The 21,303-nt window shown below is 39.0% G+C and overlaps 1 protein-coding gene across 3 annotated transcripts in view; it reads right to left on the bottom strand.

Moving 5' to 3' along the window:
* larp1 (La ribonucleoprotein 1, translational regulator) overlaps positions 1-21,303 on the bottom strand; it is a 51,296-nt gene that overhangs the window by 18,418 nt on the left and 11,575 nt on the right. For 2 of the 3 annotated variants that reach the window (XM_085797136.1, XM_085797137.1), the window contains exons 2-5: positions 14,163-14,227; positions 12,430-12,495; positions 6,807-6,878; positions 1,954-2,104 (exon numbers count right to left, since the gene is read on the bottom strand). In XM_085797136.1, coding sequence (XP_085653262.1) covers positions 1,954-2,104; positions 6,807-6,878; positions 12,430-12,495; positions 14,163-14,227 — 354 coding nt within the window. The remainder of the gene's footprint in view (positions 1-1,953; positions 2,105-6,806; positions 6,879-12,429; positions 12,496-14,162; positions 14,228-21,303) is intronic. The other variant, XM_085797138.1, reaches the window with a different exon arrangement.

Below are 21,303 nucleotides of genomic sequence, written 5' to 3'. Positions count from 1 at the left end.
TTATCGTGACAATGCACAGACTGTTAATAGGAGCAGCACTGACTCAGCTGCAGTTCCTCTGGAGGCCACCAGGCGGCGTCAGTGCCCTGCTGTCTACATGAACCTGGGTTTGTCTGGTTTATGAGTGAGTGGATGTTCGGGGTCAGTGTGTGACAGAGTGAACACACACACTGGGGCGACAGGAAGTGACACATGAGATTTTAAAGTGACGTGTCGCTGCGTCGGAGGAAACGGAGAGACAGAGAAAGAGGGCGGAGAGAGAGAATAAAAAAGGAAAAGAAGAAGCAGCAGCACGTGGACCTGGAGGTTAGTCACTGCAAGAACATAAATCCACTGAATCAGAACGGTTTCAACACCTGCACATGTTTCCACAGCAGCCTGACATCTCATTACGCTGATCAAGGCTTCGCTGTTTGATTTCTTTTTTTTCCCCCTTTTTTTTGCGTCAATGCTGAGATCAGAGTTGTGAAAACTTCTCTTCATTGATGTTTAGTCAGAGAAGAGACATGAAGTGCTCATCACTTCTACAGCACATCTGCAGGACGCAGCCACATTTTGGTTTTTTACTGTCGCCTTTATTAAATACTAAAAGAAATGTATGTTAATAGTCGTCAGTTCAAGGTTTTAAGAAAACGACATTGATGTGTCACTACATTATTAAAATGTTGGAGCCGTTATCGATGGGATTAACTATCTGGGGTGTTTGAATTTATTTTTATATTATTTTTATTAGTCCTTCATCTGTTTAGGTCCATTAAACAACGGCTTGTCTTCTGTTTTAAAGGCTCTTACTGTCAAGTGCACCATAGCTATGGTATGATATGTAGTGCACTGACATAGTCACAACTGTTTGCTTGTATATCTATTTAATTTTTGTACAATCCAATAAAGCCATGATGTGCATGCTATTTAAGTTAATATTTTTATAGTTTTTAATAAATATATATTTAAATATTAAGTTTCTAAATTCATAGATTCCATTTTCTTTTCTTTTTTTTGATACGCTGCTTTAGTTTGTATTTAAATTACGTGACATGCAGCTCAGGTAGTTTGTGGACAGAGCTGTGTCAGGAACGTTTTTCTACCACATGATAAAGGTTGTAAATTATGTTCTTATTTTAAACTTTTTGTAAAAATGAAATGATCTACATCGCCTTGTTTAATAATTTGTGTATAACACTCATCATTCCTGCAGCATAGTCGTGACTTTTTGACACCACAAGGAAAGTCACATAACAACTTTTCTTTCATCGCTGGCAAAGCTGTGACCAGACGAGACAAACCTGCACTTAGTCGCCTGATGTGGGCTCAGATTTAAAAATAAAAAACATCTAACAAAGCTCTGTTTAAAAGGGCAGAGATAACTTACTATAACTTCAATTATTAATGTTATAGTTGATGTTATATTGGTGCTGCTGAACATTTCCTTATTTCACATTAAGTTTAGTTTCGCTGACACCTTGACAACAAGTTACATTTTTCATGACCAACCAAAAACTCTCATCTTTAGAGGTTAAAGTTATTCGACTAGAAACCACAAGCTTGTACTTTTTCATGACTAACAACAAACTCATTATGAAAAAAAAAAAATCCCAAAGAGAAAACTCACAGGGAAACAACGATGGGCAAAAAAACCCCAGAGTCTGAAGTAGAAAATGAAAGTTTTAAGGAGCTGGTGAAGTTGTTGAGTCTAAAAGCTTCTTATGCAACGTGGTTCAGAAACGCTGCAGACTGAGTTTACACTCTGCTGTTTCCCAGCGAAGAAAAACCTGAACCACAAACTCATTTATGTAATGAAGAGCCTGGTTTAGTCAGATCCAACGATGCTGAAGAGTCCACGTTTGATACCTCAGTCTAAAAAATCCTTTACATCATCATCATCATCATCATCAACCGAGGCCGGTGCAGCTCTCAGGTTTAACATGGTTTTTTTTTTGGTATTTTCTCGTTCACCTTTCTTCTTGGGTCCGTTCTTCTGGGAGTCGTCGTCTCCGTTCTTCTCCTCTCCGGAGTCGTCGGACTTGGCCTTCAGGTTCTCCTTGCTCTCCTCGTTGCTCTCCCTTTTCTCCTTCAAGTCCTTCTTGGCCGTCGTCCTCTTTGGAGCCTGGAGAGGAAAAACAAGATTCACACATAGATGCACCATTAAGAAAAAACATATAGAAACAGAGAAACAGGAGGCAGAAACATCTGAATAAGATTTAAGAAACTTTAGTGTCATTGCACAAGGAGATGCAACGGATTTTTGTTTAGCAGCATCTCTCATAGCAGCAGCTAGTATCTAGAGATAAAATATAATAAATAACTGTATAAAAATAGAATCAAAATGTACAAGAAGAAGAGCAGTAATAAATGTGTGGCGGCCTGGGAAAACCCGTCGGATGTCGCGGACGTTCGATTGTGGCAAATAGCCAAAATAGGTGGAAAAGTACTATTTCCACGATTTTGATATTTTGTGTGATTCTGGTACTTTGAACTCCCTACTACATCGTGGTGAATAAATATTTTAAGAAAACAAAACGGAAAGTACTTATTTTTATGTTTTTGTGGCGAGTATAAGGCGTTTCGTTTCCAGCTGAGCTGCAGCACAGCTGAGCCGCAGCAGCAGCGCTAGAGGAGACAGGTCCGTTGTTGTTGTAGATGTAGCATTCAAGGACCCTCGGAAAGCAGAGAATCCCGCGATTCAGATGCTTTTTTACAGCTGATCTTTATCATAAACGGTTGTTGGTGTTTTGTAAAACTTGTGCAAGTGCCGATGATGAGTTCGGTTTAGCGCCGATGCTACGTTCTGTTTAGCATTGATGCTACGTTCGGATTAGCATCGATGCTACGCTAGGTTAGCGTCTGTTCCCGTACCACGTGATCACACGCACCCTATACGGTCCCTTCTTGTCACAGAGGCACCATTCAAGGACCCTCGGAAAGCAGAAAATCACACGATTCAGATACAGTTTACAGCTAATCTCTGTCATAAACGGTTCAGAAGCTGTTTAATGTTTTGTAAAACTCTCGTCTTTATAGGGTCAAAACAGCAACGTTCTAGTTAAAGCCATTTTTCTTACTTTTCAGTTTTTTGGTCATAATAGATTAAAATGCTCATAACTTTTGATCTGAGAGGGCTATCTCAGTCATTCAAACAGTTATGAATGGCTGAAAACGTCTAGTTTATGGAAATATCAAAACATGAAAATGTCAAAATCCCACCATGTGAAGGGTTTTCCCAGGCCACCACACAAATGACAAGCTGCAGATAAAAGTGCTGAATAAGATGCACAAATACACATTCACTAATTAATCAAAGCATGATTAGTTCAAACCGTGCTCTGTATACATCTTATTTTTGGTTAATACATGTATATATATATTTTTTATTTTTGGTTACAGGGAGGCCACTGACTGATCTAACCCTCAACAGTGACGCTCCACTGTAACTAAGAGGCGCGTGTGCTATGTGAACAATGTGGAGCTGTGGATTCCTGATGAGAGCTGCTCCACGACGGACAGCTGCTCTTTACTTTTAGTCTTTACAAAAACCTGACACTGCGCTGACCTTTCACATGTGACATGTCGCTTCTTCAGCCTCAGTCGGTTCACTCGCTGTGACATCACATCATGCACGTAGCCGGCAGACACACGGGTGAGACCGAGGCTGCGCTAGTACGCAACAGTGCAGAAAAGTGCAACATCCAAACTGCAGGAGCTGCACTTTGTCTGGTTTTTTTTTTCTGATGAAGGTAAAATGTTGTGCAAGATGTGGACGACCAATCATCTTCTCAAGATGCAAAAGGACAAATCATGTCGTCAATTTTATTTATTTTCATAAGTGAAAATGAAATCGTAATCACAATATCTGCCCCATTTAATCACAATATTGTGTTTTTGCAGCTGTAATTAATCTGCTTTTTTAAAATTTTTGTTTTAAAGCTCATTGGCTGGAGGCGACATTTTCAGCCAATGTCAGTTTAGTGAACGAGCGACAGACATTTTCTGTGCCACATTATGTAATAACCCGGCATTATGAATTTATTTAACACATTTTCACCTCATGATATAATAACACAGCATTTTGTGTGTTATCACATTTTTTTTCATAAAAATAGTGCAACACCCGCAATTTGTAATAATTTGGTGCATTATGTAACAACTTATTACAAAATGTGGCAAAGTTTCTTACCTATTGCATTCAAGAATTTTATTACAAAATGTGGCAGATTATTGCAAAATGTGGCATGATTACATCATGAGGTGAAAATTTATTACATTATTACATAATGCGGTGCTTCAGGGTCCCTTCAGCTCAGTGGCTGAACACAAGTATTTAGCAGTTTACCTTTGTGAAATATAATTTGAGTTGTAAATAGTGAGTCGATATTATTATTGTTAAATGCATATATCATGCATTAAAGTATAAACACATAACTGTAGAAAAAAAGAACAGATAATTACGAATAAAATAAGGTTTCATAGTGACAGTGCCCAACACACTATGTATTAAAATCAAGTGAATAATAGTTTCTGCCGTCAGTATCTGAGGTTTTAGGTATTTTATCACCTCATTGTGTGGTTTACATACAGTAAGTCACTATCCTCTCTTCTCATTATAATTATCGACTTCTTCCACTGTCCTGCAGAGTCGGGGCAGTAACGGACAACGGTGGGGTGTGGGGGCAGTTCAGGGAACATGAACGGCCTCTGGTGGTTTATCTCCGTAGCACAGAACCGATATCTGAGTTTATTCAAATCCACCAGAGCTCAGCTGCTCAGCTATCAGCCGCACACACGTCTGACTGAGGCTGACACTCCTGACGGGGGTTTGGGCTTTTGCATACAAGTCATGCAAAAGTCGAGTGAGTAACTGGAGGTACGACATGTTTCACAGGCCACACCACTCTGCACACGCACGCACACACACACACCTGGACATGCTCACACTGAACTCACACTTCAAACATGCACTGTAGTTCTCAACAACTCTGTTCCCTGTGAGTCTCAAACAAACAAAGGAGGCGCGAACGACGCCACAACTTTATAAAATATACTCGTTATGAAAACGACTGATTAGAAATTATTTCAGAAAACTACATTTAACATTTAACATGGGCTACGGGCTGCAGAGTGCATTCAGTTGCCTGCAGGTTGAGGATGAATGAGAGTGTAATGACATGTTTTGGGATTTTAATAGTTGACACAAGTGCAGCCTATAATTTACAACCAACGTTTTATTTTATTAGATTTAATCCGTACGCTTTATTTCTATTGTTCCACAAAACTGTTTACACCAGACGTGAAGCTGCTGCGCTGAAAAGCCTTTTATTATTTTATTACTGCTGCTTCATTTATCTGGTGCAGAAAATGGCTTTTTGCCAACTACAAGTGTCAGTTATGGAAATTATTCGTCATGGCTTCATTCTGGAAGAGTCTGAATGTTTTTTTACTGTTCTTCTTTACACTGTGCAAAGCCTACAATAATAAACATCAGACATTAAAAGCTCTAGTTAGTACGACGTGGACTTGATGCTGCAGCCCTTGAATATATTCTACATGTAAAAGTTCAAATAAAACAAAAAGTGAATGTCAGTGATGATCAACAGCTTTAATCTTAAAAATAAATAAATCACTGATATTTACATCTGTATGCAGCTGGAAAATGTTCTGCAGTTTATCAAAGAAAACTTTTCTGTGATTTTTGCTTTAATCTTTCTGCAAAAGACTGAATTTCTGATTTCACTTTGAATTTTTTTTTCAAATCTTGTTTTGATGTTTCAGAAGGAGGTGAAGGAGCAGGGTTTGACTTTTAATAACAATAATACTAGACTATCTGGTCAGAAAAGTTGAGTTAAGCTGCTACAATTTCACTTTTAAAGAACCTGACTCTTTAATTGACCAACAACATAAAACCTGCCCAGCAACTTTGAGTCAAACTGAAACTAAAACAAACTCTTTACTTTCACTTGTTTTTGCTGAGGGTCTGCACCAATCACAAGGTTTTTGTGGTTATTTCTCTGATTTTATTGTATGTTTTTATTGTGTGTGTATTTTATGAGATTATATGGAAGCGTCGTGATGTGTACTTGACACATCATTTAACCGTCTTCACATCAAGAACCAAATGAAAAATGAGTCTTTGATTTCTTCAAAAGATGTTGTGACTGATGTAAATAAACAGACAGACAGGTGAGATCACTGATAACTGATAGAATACATTATATGGGACTTTATTGTTATTATTATTAAAGGAAAGTCACTGTATCAGATGCACAACTGAATATGTATCAGCAGTGTGTAGTATGTCTGTTGTGTCACCGTTACTAATATTAATAATAAGAAGAAATATCCCATAACTTTAATAATAATCAAGCTTTAATCAATTAAAAGTGGTGTTGCTTTTACTTTGAAGGCCAAGCTGTAATCCTGGCTTTTATTGTGAAGGGACAGTACTTCTCTGTGTATATTTAACAACAAACAAACCGACTGTCGAGTCGCCGTCTGAGCTCAGGCAACATCAGAGAGTCACAGCTGATCAGCTCCCATTACAACTGTTATTAAATCTGTTTACATTAATTATCTAAATAACTGAGAGCAGAGTGGATCTATTGATCTATTGATCTACAACCATCAGCATCTCACACACCGATGTTTTCAGTCAATTCAGTGTCTTGTCTTGTGCAGCTTCCTGTTTAGATTCATGATGCTTTTGTTTTTCCATATTGCATCTCTGTGAAGTGTCGTAAATATTCAGTGTTTATTAGTAAATATTCTGTGTTTATTTGTTTTTTTGTTTTTTAATGAGCTGCAGGTTGAAAACTTACAGTGGATCTCCATGAGTCTTTGACCTGCCTGACAGTCGGCGGGCAGGACACGGTCCGTGTCACTGCCTCGATCTGAACAAGAGGGAGGGAAGAGCAGTTTAGAGAAGACAATGAGGTGGATGATGAAGATGATGATGAGCAAACAAACAAACACACATGTTAACTATTAGGAAAAAACATAAAAACAACACAGCTAAACAGAAAATGACCATGAACTGGAACATTAAAAATGAAAACTTAACAGTTTTGATCAGATGTCAAATGGATGGGATGGATTTTTTTTTTTTTTTTTTACAGATGATTAGAGCTTTGGTTTTGTTTTTTGTGAAAAAGTTTAAGTCTTAAAGAGTCACTGGTTGTTAATTTATTATTATTAATATCTATATTGATTGATGCTTTTAAGCTCAGGACATAAACTCTGGCATCACGTCACTGAATAAACTCCAGACTGTGAGAAACAAGGATGATGGGAAATAAAGAGTTGGAGATGGAAATAACATGTGGATGGTTTCTGCTGGAACAACTGGATTTACTTTTTCTCTCCCAAACAGAAACAGAAGTCTAAACAAACTGCTGGAGGGAAGGTGATGGAACGATGGTCGATGATGACGCTCGTGAAGATTCGGTTTTTATGGACGGAGGTAAAAATAATTAGAAAACTCTGGGTTTTGGTTGGACGACAGGCTCATTATGATGTAACCCTCCTCTCCTCCATGTGCAAATCAATCCATGGAGCGGTGGATAACGTTATTTATCATCTACCATGTGCATGTGTATATTTGTGTAGTCTCATCTGTCATAAACAAGAGATTACGGGTTACGGGGCGCGTACAAATGGAGCAGAGTTAAGGTGAAAATCCTGCAGAGTTCCTTTTTAAGATCTACTATCTGGAAGCAAAGCACAGAATCATGAATGAGTAGGGGTGGGAGAAAAAATCGATTCACATAGATATCGCGATATCTTTTTTGACGATTTTTAAATCGATTTTTTTTTTTTCAAAAATCAAAAAAAAATTTGAATTTTTGAAATTTTTTTTTTTGAATTTTTTTAAATATTGTGCAATGTGTATTTGTTAGCCTCTTTTACATACAGAGAGTACAGGCTTTGAAAAGGGTTTAAGTTCATTTTATAATGGAGTATGTTAATTTATAGGCTCCTACAGTGTTTGTGTGCAGATAAATGTTAAAAATGCGACTAAAAATCGAGAGAATCGGCAATATCGTAGAATCGCAATTTAAATCGAATCGGCATCCAAAAAATCGTAGAAGAATCGAATCGGGAGAAAAGCATATCGTCCCAGCCCTATGAATGAGTATTGTTTGTTTTGTTTGTTTCAATGCTGAGATCAGAGTTGTGAAACTTCTCTCCATTGTTGTTTAGTCAGAGAAGAGACATGAAGAGCTCATCACTTCTGCAGCAGCGTTTATCAAGTAGTGAACCATTTCCACTTTGTTTTTTTTAAGATATCTAGAAACAAATAAACCAAAGTCTTTTATTTAATCAGCACTACGACTCTAAAGCTGTGAGTTAAGGGACAAATGGAGCAGAGTTGAGGTGAAAATCTTGCATCATTCTTCTTTAAAAACGCTCATTGTGTTGTGTTGTGTTGCTCTGCTCCAACATCATGACATCGTTATGCTTCATCCTGTCGCCATCATCATCATTATCAAACACAATGATGCTGCTGTGGGTAATAAGAAGCATCTGCTGCAGCTCGGCTCCCTCTGGGTTTGATAAAGTGCCTCCAACATCATCTCGGCAGCTAAATGGCTAAAATGCTGCATCATTGCATCAGGGCAGGGTCACACTTATTCTGTTTGTGTCTTGTTGTTGGTGTTGTTTATGGCTTTGGATTCTGCACAGAGGGAAATTGAAGGCGAGGACAAGAGGAGTGTGACGTTCAGAGCTCAGATGTGTGTGTTTTCTGAATCGATCAATAAAGACGTGGTGGTGTAACGGCTGAGGAAATGTGCACACAGTGATGCTGATTCATTCGTCCTCTGGCACAGAAGAAGAAGAAGAAGAAGAAGCAGAAACTAATGTGACGCTGCAGCTGGAGGAACTTTTATTTTGAAAAGACTGGATTTTACCTGTTTGATTGATAAAACTACAAACTACAGTGTATTATTACTGTGGGTTTTTCCCTTCACTGGTAAAACTGGAACTTCATCTTATTATTAAACATCTGAGAGTTTGTTTTCATATTATATTAAAGTTAAAGTTGAACTTATTCATGTTAGAAACAGAAAATATAAAAAAAACACCACATCACAGGTTCCCAGGTCTCTATTAGACGTCTTACTGGTACTTCAGAGATGCAATAATTATTTAATCAATTGGAAAGAAAAAATTAAACTATTCTGATCGGCAATTAATCATTGGTGTTTTCATAAGACAGACTTTTTTCAGTTTTCTGATGTTTTACGGCTCAAATAATCAAGACAATAATCAGATAAGCAATAATTAATAAAGAATAATACAAATTGTAGTTGTATTGCTCAATAAATCATCAACATACTTACTATTTAGTTTACTGTCAATGCTCTAATTGTTTTCAAAAAAATAAAAACAGAATAAACTGAAACATTTGAGAAAGTTGGAAATTCAGCTTCATTAAAATAAATTATCAACTTTTTTCCTATCAATCTGGAGAAAAAGCCACAAATATGATAAATGTAGGAATTAATTAAAGGACAAATAATTATTTCATGGACTATGATCTGAGTTCAGTTCAGGCTCTCTGTGGGATCAAACCTGCGATCACAGCTCTATAACCTTCATGACATTTCAGTCTCTCTGTGATTTACAGCTTTTTAAAAAAGTGTTACGTGATGTTACGTGAACTCCGGCCTCCTAAGAATAGCAGCGGCACAGATCCAGAGGTGCTCTACTGTGGGGGGAGGGGGTTGAGGTGGGGTGGGGGGTTGGTGGACGTCCCCTAAAAGGACGTCCATTCCCAGGGCTTTACCACCTTCTCCTAACTCCACTCCCCACCCCTTGAATAACCTGCCGGGTTATTCCTGGCCCCCGGATGATGCGACCTACATTTTCCTGCTCTGGACCCCCCCCATCCCCCCACCCATGCCCGTCCCCTCCCCCTCCCTCATGTTCCCCAGACCTGGCTACCTAAAATAGGGCAGGTTACCAGGGTCGCTCTCCTGGTGACACCCAGAGATCAGAAATAGAAAGGGGGGGGCAACTGGCTCCTGCTGTTACTGTAAGAGGAAACAAATTAGATGCATCCGCAGTCGGAGCAACAACTGTGTGAGGAGGAGGCGTTTGAGTCTCATTATTGTCTTTTTTTCTGCTGTTAACCGATAATCAATAATCAGAACAGTAGGCGTTAAAGGGTTAAAAAGAAAGAAAAAAAGGACAATTTCGTTATTTTTGGAGAATTTGCATAATTAATTATAATTCCATACATTGCTCGAAACAACAAGCTATAAAGTGTTGATGGGTTTTTTTTAGTGATATATTTAGTTTAAAAAGCAAAAAGCTCAAATTTGGTGATGATGATGATTATTATTATTAGATTATTGATATACCGTACTTATTGATGGTTTTTCTGTTCTAATCCATGATTCAATTATGTTTGCAACAGTTTCTGTGGTAAATTGAGCGGCTGAGCCATTGAGTGGCTCTAAACTTCATCAATCATGAGCTGTTTGAGTCTCATTAGAAAATAAAGTTTTCATTATTATTTCTCATTTTTCAAATCCTGACGTTTCCTACCGATAAAAGGAGATGAGTGTAGGTGCTTTTGTAATATTGTGAACTTTCCTTTCTTCACCTAGTATTTAGAACTTATTTTTTTCTTCAAATAAAAAGCTTAATAACAAAAAATAAAAGTAATTTCCAACATCCATTGAACTGAATTTACTTCTGTGGGTCTAAATCGGGATTTCTTCTTCACCAGATTATTGATGACTATCTCCGTAGCTACTAAAAACAGAAGTGAAGCTTGGAGGTCGGCCATCTTTGTTTTGTCTTTCTGGCGTTTTGGCGGCTGAACGAACCAGAGCTGCTTTAAAAACAGAAACATGGAGTCGGGCTCCGTCTGGACGCGCTGTTTGGCTGCTGCGTAATTACAGCCACTTAAAACCAGTAAATACCTATTGTACAGAGCTACACACACACACACACACACACGGCTGAGTGACACAAACTCCTGTTTTCTCATGGGTGGGGAGAAGAAAAAGGAAAAAAAGTGTGTCAATATTAAAAATCGCTCCCTTCCCTCCAGCGTTTGAATATTATTGCTGCGTCATCTCCGTCCTGGGGGTGATGACATCATTAATCTGATCAAAATGTGGGTGATTAATTATTGGTGATCAGCTCCACCCAACTTTATTAAACTGCTCTCAATGCTCTTCTTAAAGCAAAATGCTTGAATATGATCATTATCATCTGATTATTGATTGTTTTCCTGTTCTAAACCATTAATCAATTATTTTAGCAGCGGGTTCTGTGGAATAATGAGCTGAGTGGGTTTAAACTTCATCACTTCTTCTCTTCCTGATTTAACGTCATGGCTGGACGAGGTGTAGATGGAGATAAGTGGCCGTCTACTCGCCGAGCTGCGTCCAAACAAATTCAAATCCCTAGCCCACAAACACACACACACACACACACACACACACACACAGACTGACACACACACAAACACACGGATTTTCAGTCACAAGGTCTTGATTTATAATCTCAGTCATTAACCCTTTAGAGCCGGCGATATGTTTGCTATGTGCAGAGTATTGTCTGTCAACGCAACTCTGTCACTGTTTGTCCAATCAAAAACGATTCCAACTCAGACGGAGCAATGAGAAGTTGTGCTTTCTGTCTATATTTTATATTTATTATATATATAGAATATACTGTGATTCCTGCTATTTCATTTTGAAAGGAACAGAAACAGACAGAGATAGAGTGAAGAAGTGAAAGATATAGAGCGATCCCGTGGTGTTTCTTGGGAAGAATAGTGTGTAGTGTGTGAGTGTGTGTGTGTGTCTTTTCACCTATTTGGTTTTGTACTTCTTCTTTGTTTCACTTTGCACTGTTTTGTTTTATTGTTTTGTTGCTTGGTAAACCCAGAGCCATAGACTCAAAAACTGACTGAGACTGATTCTCAACATGTACAGGTTCCCATTTCAAATGTCAAATCAAAACTTTATGTGCAGTAACACCATTTTTTCTTCACTAAACCCCTAAAAAGGATCAGTTACCAGTTTCATTTTTCTGTTTTACTTCATCTAGTTTATCAAACTGCTAATATTTCCATATACCATGTGCAATAACCATTTACCAGATGTTACAAATTCAAGTTTTAAGTAACTTCTGGGGAAAAGGGCCCAAAGCACAAAGCACACATACAGACACTGGGCCGTTTTATAGCCATAATAACAAAAATATGTCCAAATGGCCATTTTTAGCCTCAGTAGGTAAAAGGTCATTAACCTCGTCCACCTTTACGAACAGTAAATCTACTTTACTTTCTTTCTGTCTGTGCTGCATAAAGTGTTGTGCAATAAAAACAGCTGCAAACAAACAAACAAACAAAAACACACACACACACACACCACCTGCAGGTCAACAGCTCTCAGTCAGTCAACAACAACAACCACCTACCTGCATGTCTTTAGTTGCGATCTCCCCTGGAGTCGGCCAGCTGTTCGCGTCGCCGAAGTCTCCAACCTGAGTTTTAAAAAAAAAAAAATGTATTTGCTTAAATCACTCAAATCAACAGGTGTTTATTTGGGACCTGCATCTATTAATAGTGTGTCTCCATTCAACTTAAACCTCACCAGATATAACAACTGGACCTCCTTCTGAGGGACAGAGAGGCTAGGTAACCTAAAACTAAATACGCTTATGAGTAATCAGAACAGTAAATTGTTTACGCTGCTTTTAAAAATGAGTAATAAGTCATTTAAAACGAGGAGCGAGCCGAGCCGACACTGTGCAGCCCAGGACAGGTGTTGAAGTGCGGATGAGAGGAGTGGACAGACCGGGCAGGAGCAACCAGCTGAGAGGCGTCTCCTCGGTCTTCGGCCGTCTTTAATGTCTCGACTGAGACACCCATTTCGATTTGTTTAAGGTTATTTGTTTGTGTTTAGTTAGGCTTTAGTTGCGTAGAATATTTTCTGGCTACCAGAAAAACAATGTTTGATCCGACGTTTAATACAAAAATTATTTTGCTACACCCGGTGGATAATTGGGGACCGGCGGTAAATTGGGAGTCGGCCATTATTTGAAGTTTTACGGTATAGGATAGATACAACATGTCACAAATGTGCAGGAGAAACTAAAAAAAAACATTCAACATAAAAAGAAGAACGGACGTGTTGTATCCTAAAATATCGCTGTTTTCCACCTCCATGATCTTGACCATTATTTTTAGGCTAATTCTAGACATTATGCAATTATTTGTTATTTCTTCACATTATCACGTAATTAACAACCTGTAAATTAAAAGCTTACCTAAATTTGAAATATCTTAGTAACATTGTGATGTAAAAACTGTAAAATCCTGCACAGAAATATTATCCGTTTTACTTCCTGATCGTCTCTGTTTTGTCAGCGTTGTCATTGTGGTTCAGGTGTGGTTAACACCTCCTGCAGCACCACAGCAGCCGCAGAGCCGGCCTTCAAAGGTACGAGGTTGTGAATGAAATGCTTTGACGAGGAGGAGGAGGAGAGTGAGTGAGCGTGTTTGTCTTTTTTTATCTACCGGCCCATTGGCTTCACCGGCAGCGGCTCACTCACATTTGCATTCCTCAAAGTGTGAAAGAGGAGGAGACGATACGACACACAGCTCGAGGCTCAGCAGATAAAACCTGCACTGAGCTGTCGAAGCATTCACTTTATGTTTAAGATAATTTCATTAGGTAAAAAATGTTATTTTATCAACTTGGGATATTTTAATTTACAGTTGACTTTAAACCACTCAGAAGGTGAAAAGCTGCAGCCTGAAAACTTTTAGATGAGCATGATTCAGAGGAAACAGAGGGAGGAGTCAGCCGTCCTTCACTTTACTGTCCAACAGATTATTGTTTATTTATTCATGCCGCACAAAAAGTGAAAAGCAAAAAGAAGCAGCTGTGTTTTTTAATTTAGTAACTGATTATCCAAAATACTTTCTGTCCCTGTGTGTCCCAATGATTGTTTTAAAGATCCAAAGATGAACGAGTTTCTAATGAGATGAGACTATGGACATTTTAAATTTTAAATTATTATATTTCTTTCTCTTATTCATTAAAACTAACCTATTACGGCTGAAACGAAGCCATGCTGGTTCTCTTTGATCTTACGAATGGAGTGTTAATGATTAATGATTAAAGATTATAGAGATCGATCATTACCTTTCCTCCACGTCTGGCTTTAGGAGGGTTCCCGGCTCGCACCACCTTGGCAGGGCCGGTCGACTCTGTGGAAACACATGAAGACAGACGACGTTACAAGTGGCTCCACATGTATATTTATATATAAAGATCATTTAAAAAAAAGAAAAAAAACTGATGTGGAGCAGAAAAGCAGGAAAACACTTCAATGTTTAAAACTGTGTATATAATTAGTAATGTAATATATTATATATATATATTCATAGTGTTGTGAAACTAATCAATGCATAATAATCGTGATAATTGTTATACCGCGATTTTTCCTTTGACAATAATTGTACCCGGGAAATCTATAATCATGACATCACTAGTGGAGAGTTAAGGAGCGATGAGACAAATTACACAACAAAGAAGAAAAAAGATGAAAAATGTCCAGAATCACACACAAAACAACTGGCTGTCAATGAGAGGGAGTGATAAAATAACGATGGCTCTTTGTCAGGAAGTCGATACAAAGCTCGGAGCGACTTATTAAGAAATACATATCATTTATAAATCTTTGGTTCCTGGAAACGATCCCCGACACCACGACCTCCTGTGAATATTCATCAACAACAAACCACCAGAGCAGCTCGGCTGGCTCCTGTCCGTAAGTCACAGATCTTGTTTTCTGTCGCACACACACACAGACACACACAGACAGTGATATGAAGGAGTGAAAGCAGCTCACTGGGACTTTGTCGAGCCGTTTACACCAAAGAGTAAATCTGAGTAAGCTCCTTAAGGACGATCACGCCGAGGGACAGAAGAGACCAGAGAGAGAAGAGTAAAACCCTCTGACAACAAGAAGAGCAACAGCAGCTAAAACCAGGAATATCAAGGACTGAAAACATTATTTATTTATATTTTATTAAACTATGAATCTCTAACAAATTCACCATCTACCCATATCTTTATTTCCATATACACACGCAAAACCACTAACTGTTGTCAAAACTTCATGAAGAACTAAGAATTAACCATTTACCAAGCTCATAGACGAATAAAAAACAATAACAAATGATCTTTCTTTATTTAATTTAAATTTAATAAAGTGTTTTTGAATTGAATTGAACTATTAACAACCTGCAACAACTTTGATAACGATTCAAGTTCCAGGTTTTATCTGTCGTTTATCAGACGCTGTGTTCATGAACTTTCCAGCAACACGAAACATCAGGAAACAAGTCGTTTCCATGATAACAATTAAAAAAATGAAAGATTTAGGGAAAAAAACAAAAAACAACCCCATTCCATCCAATTTTATGTTTTGATTATAATAAAAAAAAAGATATTGCAAGCAAACGTCTGTTCAAGAGGTGAAATATCTGTGTTAAAATCATCTTTCTCCATTTAGACACTTGTGTAAACAAAGAAATCAAAGTTTCTCCATCAGTTCTTCACATTCCTGAGACCAGACACAGAAATAACAACAAAAGTTCAGACAGAAAACCACCTCTGACACAGATCTGAGCGTTTCTACTGAGGACAATCTGAAGACAAACTGAAGCCCAGCGTCACATTAAAGTTACAACAAAACACAAACTGTCAAGTGAAAAATACCAAAGTTGTGAATTACAAACTTTATCTAGAGGAATCGGACGATTTCTTCTCCAGCTCATGGACCCGACACAGAAACATCTACAGTCCATCGTCCTAAATGCAACCAACAAACCCCATCCTCCTGTTCAAACTGTGAATAAACAGGCGTCATGTCTGCAGACACTGGATGCAAACGATCCAATAAAACTCATGGAGACACAACTGGGCAGTTAATTTACCCCAAAACCTCCTCGGTGCAGGTAGAACGACACCGAACCTGACTGCTGAACTTCATTGTTTGCTCATTTTCTAAACAAAAAAACAACACTAAACTCAAACTTCCTGTCGCTTCAACTTTAAAAATCTTTCATTCATTTTCTTCCCTGAACCGTCACAGTCATGTGTCTGCAGGGCTTTTTATTTTTCTGCAGAAACCTTTTTTCTTTCTCTGAAAACCTGGTTTCTGGGAAGTTTTCTTTACAGCGTGTGACGACCTTTTAGTCAAAGATAAACTCATTAACGAGTTATTTGTAGAGTTTCAGATTCAAGTTTCCTTTTTTAAATTTAGTTTTAACTGAACTCAGAGATCAGACTGTGGCAAGGTTGACTTTCATTTTGACCACTTTAGACACAATAATGGAAGTTTTTCATTTGCCTTTAACCATTCTGCACATCTGGTTCAATACAGTATTTTCATTTGTGTAAAGTAAATTTGCACGGATCTGAGCCTACTGTATCTATCATCAACTTTTCTCCATTGTCCACTTTTATTTATAAAAGTGACTAATTAATAAATGTTTCATAAAAAGCTGGAATTCCTGCATCACAGTTTCATGTCTCCACAAACAGGCCGGCGTGTTTCTGCCGAACGTTACGATGTCACAATGGATTTGACCTCTGATAATATCTGTGTCATAATTTCACCTCCAACGGCAAAAATCAAAATAAAATTTTTGTGCCAAATTTGTAGAGATTACATCACCAGCACAAGGACAGGAGAATCTGTCCAATAATAAAAATAATGTGACAGATAATTATCACCTGAACCAGAGTTTAAGTTTATCGTTCAGCTTCACTTTCAGCCGTGACATCACATCCATGTTGTAAATATTCCTCCGTCATGTTTGCTAACAGGTTAAAACCTGAGCTCATTAACCCAGATGATCAGAAACACTCAGCGGTTTCACGAGTCATTATGAACCTCTGAACCAGGACACGGCGTAAAACACACGTTTCATTCAACAAGGAGAAAGAAAAAAAGAAAAAAACTCCTGATCTCCTTTTGTGACGTAGAAACTTTGGCTGCAACTTGGAGCTAAATTAAGTCAAAGAATCAACATGAATTCCTCTCGTGTTGATCCTGTCTGATCGGCTTAAAAGTGTGAAACAACGGTGGCCTGGAAGGTTTCTCTGCAGAGCGACCACCACCAGGTCTTTGCTGCTGCTGCTCTGTTGAAATACTGCGACGTCATCGTTTGTGTGCGAGTCTTTTCTGAATGGCTAATCACAGGAAGTGGGACGAGTGATGAAACACTTGGTCAGGATTTATGGAAGTGTTTCAGCTTCGTCATCATGAAATGAGACTTTTTCACGGCCTCGGGAGTAAAAATGCCGGCAGGAAATTATGTAAAAGGGTTTTTTTAAATTCTCTACTCTGCACAGACGTTTGTGTTTCAGTAACGAAGAAACCAGATCTGTTTCACTGTTTTCATTTTCAGGATGTTTTGTTGTTGTTGTGCATGAAGGAAACTTCACTTTCCCACAATCCAGTAGTCAAACAGATATGTGTGTGTGTGTGTGTTTTCTAAAACTGTTGCTGATCGCCATTCACCATGATGTCACATGATGTCAGATGATAGTTTGTCCCTGAGGAGGTGTGATCAAAAGCTGAAGTACTAAGATAATTGAACTAATTATAATAATAAACCTTTTTTTATTGATTAATGAATAAAAATAATTTCTGCTTCAGGCCATTTATCTAATGATTTACACTTTAAACTCTGGATGTAAGATGAACACCATTATGATGAAGTTCTCATGTTTTTTTTGCTTCAACTGCAGAAGCAAATATTTGAGACAGGCTTTTAATTCACTAATTAATTTTAAACGAATCTTATCAAATAAAACTGTCAAATCGTTCTGTTCTTACTAATTAAAAGAGGAAGTGCAGAAGGAAGGAGCCGGATGTGCGACATTAAGAAGTTTAATCGGCACCGATGGAGGTTTTGTTCATTCACAAGAACCTGCGCAGAAAATAGTAACAGACCCGGCTTCTAATTGAGACTCTGCTTTTATTATTTGCTCAAAACTGGAGCCAAACCCGCTCCAGTTTCAGACGTTGTCGCTCAAAGTGTGAGAACAACCTGAGTGGACAGGTAGGAAGGTGTGTGTGTGTGTGTGTGGGGAGGAGGGGGTGTTTATCTCAGTGTTGTGTGTTCAACTGTACAAGAACGATAAGAGCGACAGGTCGTCAGAAACTCAAGGACGGGTCACAGGTGTGTGTAGGTGTGTGTGTGTCAGGGAGACCAAGGACCAGCTCCTACATTTATCCAGAGGTTATGCTTTCAAAAAGGATTCACATTCACCTGCACCAACAAACTTCTGCCTCATGATCTTTTTCTTTTTCCATCTATAGAAGTTTTTATGTGAACACAGTGTAGACGCAAGAAACGTCTGCGTTCACACGAAAACACTGACAGCGACTTAAAAACAACAGGTCTGCATATGGCGCTTAAAAAACAGAGAAGACGTGGAGCATGTGCAAAAATAAAAGCCATTTATAAACTCCAAACATGAGGAGGGGGAGGAGAAGTTACTTTTCCTGGTAATTAGTTACTTTTATAATGTTGTAACTCAGTTACCTACTCTTTGAGTAACTAGAACTAATAAGGTGACTTTTTAAAAGTAGAATTCAGTCATGTTTCACTGACGGATGTGATGAAGAGATCCTCTACTTCATAACAGCTTGATGGACCACGAAAAAAATAAAAATAAATATGGCGGTGGTGGACGGAGAGATGATGGAAATCCTTTTTTAAATTCTTCTGCAAATGGTGGATGAGCTGCCAGACGGATGAGGATTACTTAAGTTATTCTTTATCTTATGTTATCTTCTTCTCCTCCTCATGTCTTTTCTTTCTCCCCGGCACTCAGGGGCCAGTTGTACGAGCCGAGCCGGCTGTGAACGCCACACAGCCCGAGGCGACCGTTAACATCAACATCAACATCAACCAGCTCCACTCGGCTGCGTCGCCTCCACATCCAACATTAACGTGACATTTTAGACTCAACTTTGTCAGATCTGCTGCTGCTCCCTCACATTTCACCACCCAGCAACACCACCACCTTCCTCCTCTTCCTCCTCCTCCTCCTCCTCCTCTTCTTCTTCTCAGAAACACCTCACACAGGTGGAGTCCAGAGACTGAATTCCCACGGCGCTGACAGCCGTGACAATACCTGCTCCAAAGCCCCACGGAGAGGGAGGAGATCACATCTATCTCTGGGAGCCTATAAATAAACTCAGTGCCACGTCGCCTCTCTCTCTCACTTTCACTCTTTCTCTCTCTCTCTCTCTCTGCGGCTCCAGATAAACACAGCGGTGGTGGTGATGTTGGGAAACCAGCTCCGGCTCCTCCAGCAGATGCTGGGACTTTTTTCTTTTCTTTTCTTTTTTCAGGGCTTTGTTGAATAGTTTGTATTTTTCTCCTCCTCATCCTCCTTCTTTCTCTCTTCCTCCAACATTCACCGTCACATGATTGTGGAGTCGAATCACATTTGAGAGATTTAGTTATTTAGGTAAAAGTGAAGCATTCTGGGATTTCCCCACCGGTAACTGCAGCCAAAAAAAACACAACTTTATGAATACATGCATTTCATTTTCACTCTGGACGTCTGGACGCCTCCTGGCAGAAGCTCAACCTAAAGACATTAAAAAACTTCCCTAAAAAGGAGCCGAGGTGTTTAGTTCTGACTCATCACAGGGAAACAGAAGCTGAACGGATGAGGAGTCTGACAAAACCACACTGAAATTAAACTAAAATGACCAATTATCAACGGTTTTTTTATTCATTTCAAAAGAGTTAAAATCTGAAATAATAACTTTTAAATCAGTCGGAGTGAAATAATCTGCAGTTTGATGCAGGAGCGGTGACGACAGAGGGAAGCCTGTCTGCAAGAACCAAATATGGAGGAAACGACAGCCAGAGCGCACGCCACACAGCCTGCTACACACACACACACACAGTGAATTCTCTACACACACACACACACACACAGAGTGAATTCTCTCCCCAGCGTCACATGACCAGTGTGATGACATCATCTCTTGCAGAGTCAAAAAGCCCAGACAGAGGAGGTGGAGCTGGGAGGGGTCTCCCTGCGTATGAGCAACACACACACACACACACACACACACACACACACACACACACACACACACACACACACACACACACACACACACAGACCTCAGCTGACATCACTTAATGTTAAACTCTGCATCAAAGCTCCTGGACCAATCCTCACATCTATTCATTGAGATTTTTTTTTTTATTCCCAAATTGATTAAGGGAAACTTCACTCAAAATTGATAATTCACCAATTTTGTACTCCCCATCATGCCAAGGAAGGGATTGGAGAAAAAGAGTTTGGAGTCATCAAAACGCTTTTGGAGTTCCAGGGGGGGTCCGGCTGGCAACAGATTTTCATAAAATGGCGGTGGATAGAGCTCACTTTTGAATCGTCCAAAACACACACTATGAAACATCCAGATACCTCCATACTGCTCGTCTGTACTGACCCAAGTGTCCTGAAGCCGCCACATGAAAAAGTTGTTGGGAAAAAATAAATTTGATCTCTGTTTTTAGCCTCGTTGTAGTAGTAGCTCCCAGTGGCTCTGTTGATGTTTGTGCTGCATGAGCGAGATTTGCTGCGACATGTTAGTTTGTCGTTGTAAACCATTGGATGTTTGATGTAAACACGGACAAACATCTAGCAGCAAATCTCGCGCAGCCACTGGGAGCTACTACTACAACAAGGCTAAAAACAACTTTTTCATGTGGCCGCTTCAGGACACTTGGGTCAGTACAGACGAGCAGTATGGAGGTATCTGGATGTTTCATAGTGTGTGTTTTGGACGATTCAAAAGTGAACTCTATCCGCCGCCATTATATGAAAATCTGTTGCCAGCCGGACCCCCCCTGGAACTCCAAAAGGGTTTTGATGACTCTGAAAGTTCTCCAAACCCTTCCTTGGCATGACGGTGAGAAGAAAATTTGTGAATTATCGATTTTGGGTGAAGTATCCCTTTAAAACACTTATCAGCCACAGTGTGTGTGTGTTGTGAAAACCGTGTGATGTTAATGACTCATGATTTTTCATTTTCTGGCCCAGAACAACCAAAAAAAACTAACCGACTCAAACTTCTCAAGTCCCTAATGGCAACGTTCGTCATCTCACAACATGTTACGAGGTCAAGCATCTGCAACATCTCACAGTGACATAACATTATTGATTATCACCTAATTTTGTTGTGATATTGAAGAGGAACAACAGGCGGCATTTCCTGTTGCTGCTTTCACAA

Source organism: Trachurus japonicus, chromosome 14 (assembly GCF_045865225.1).
Source record: "Trachurus japonicus isolate A0001 chromosome 14, Traja_1.0".
NCBI classification, from domain to species: Eukaryota; Metazoa; Chordata; class Actinopteri; order Carangiformes; family Carangidae; genus Trachurus; species Trachurus japonicus.
Note: the sequence above shows the minus strand (reverse complement) of the source record. Positions and strands in the feature narration are given on the sequence as shown.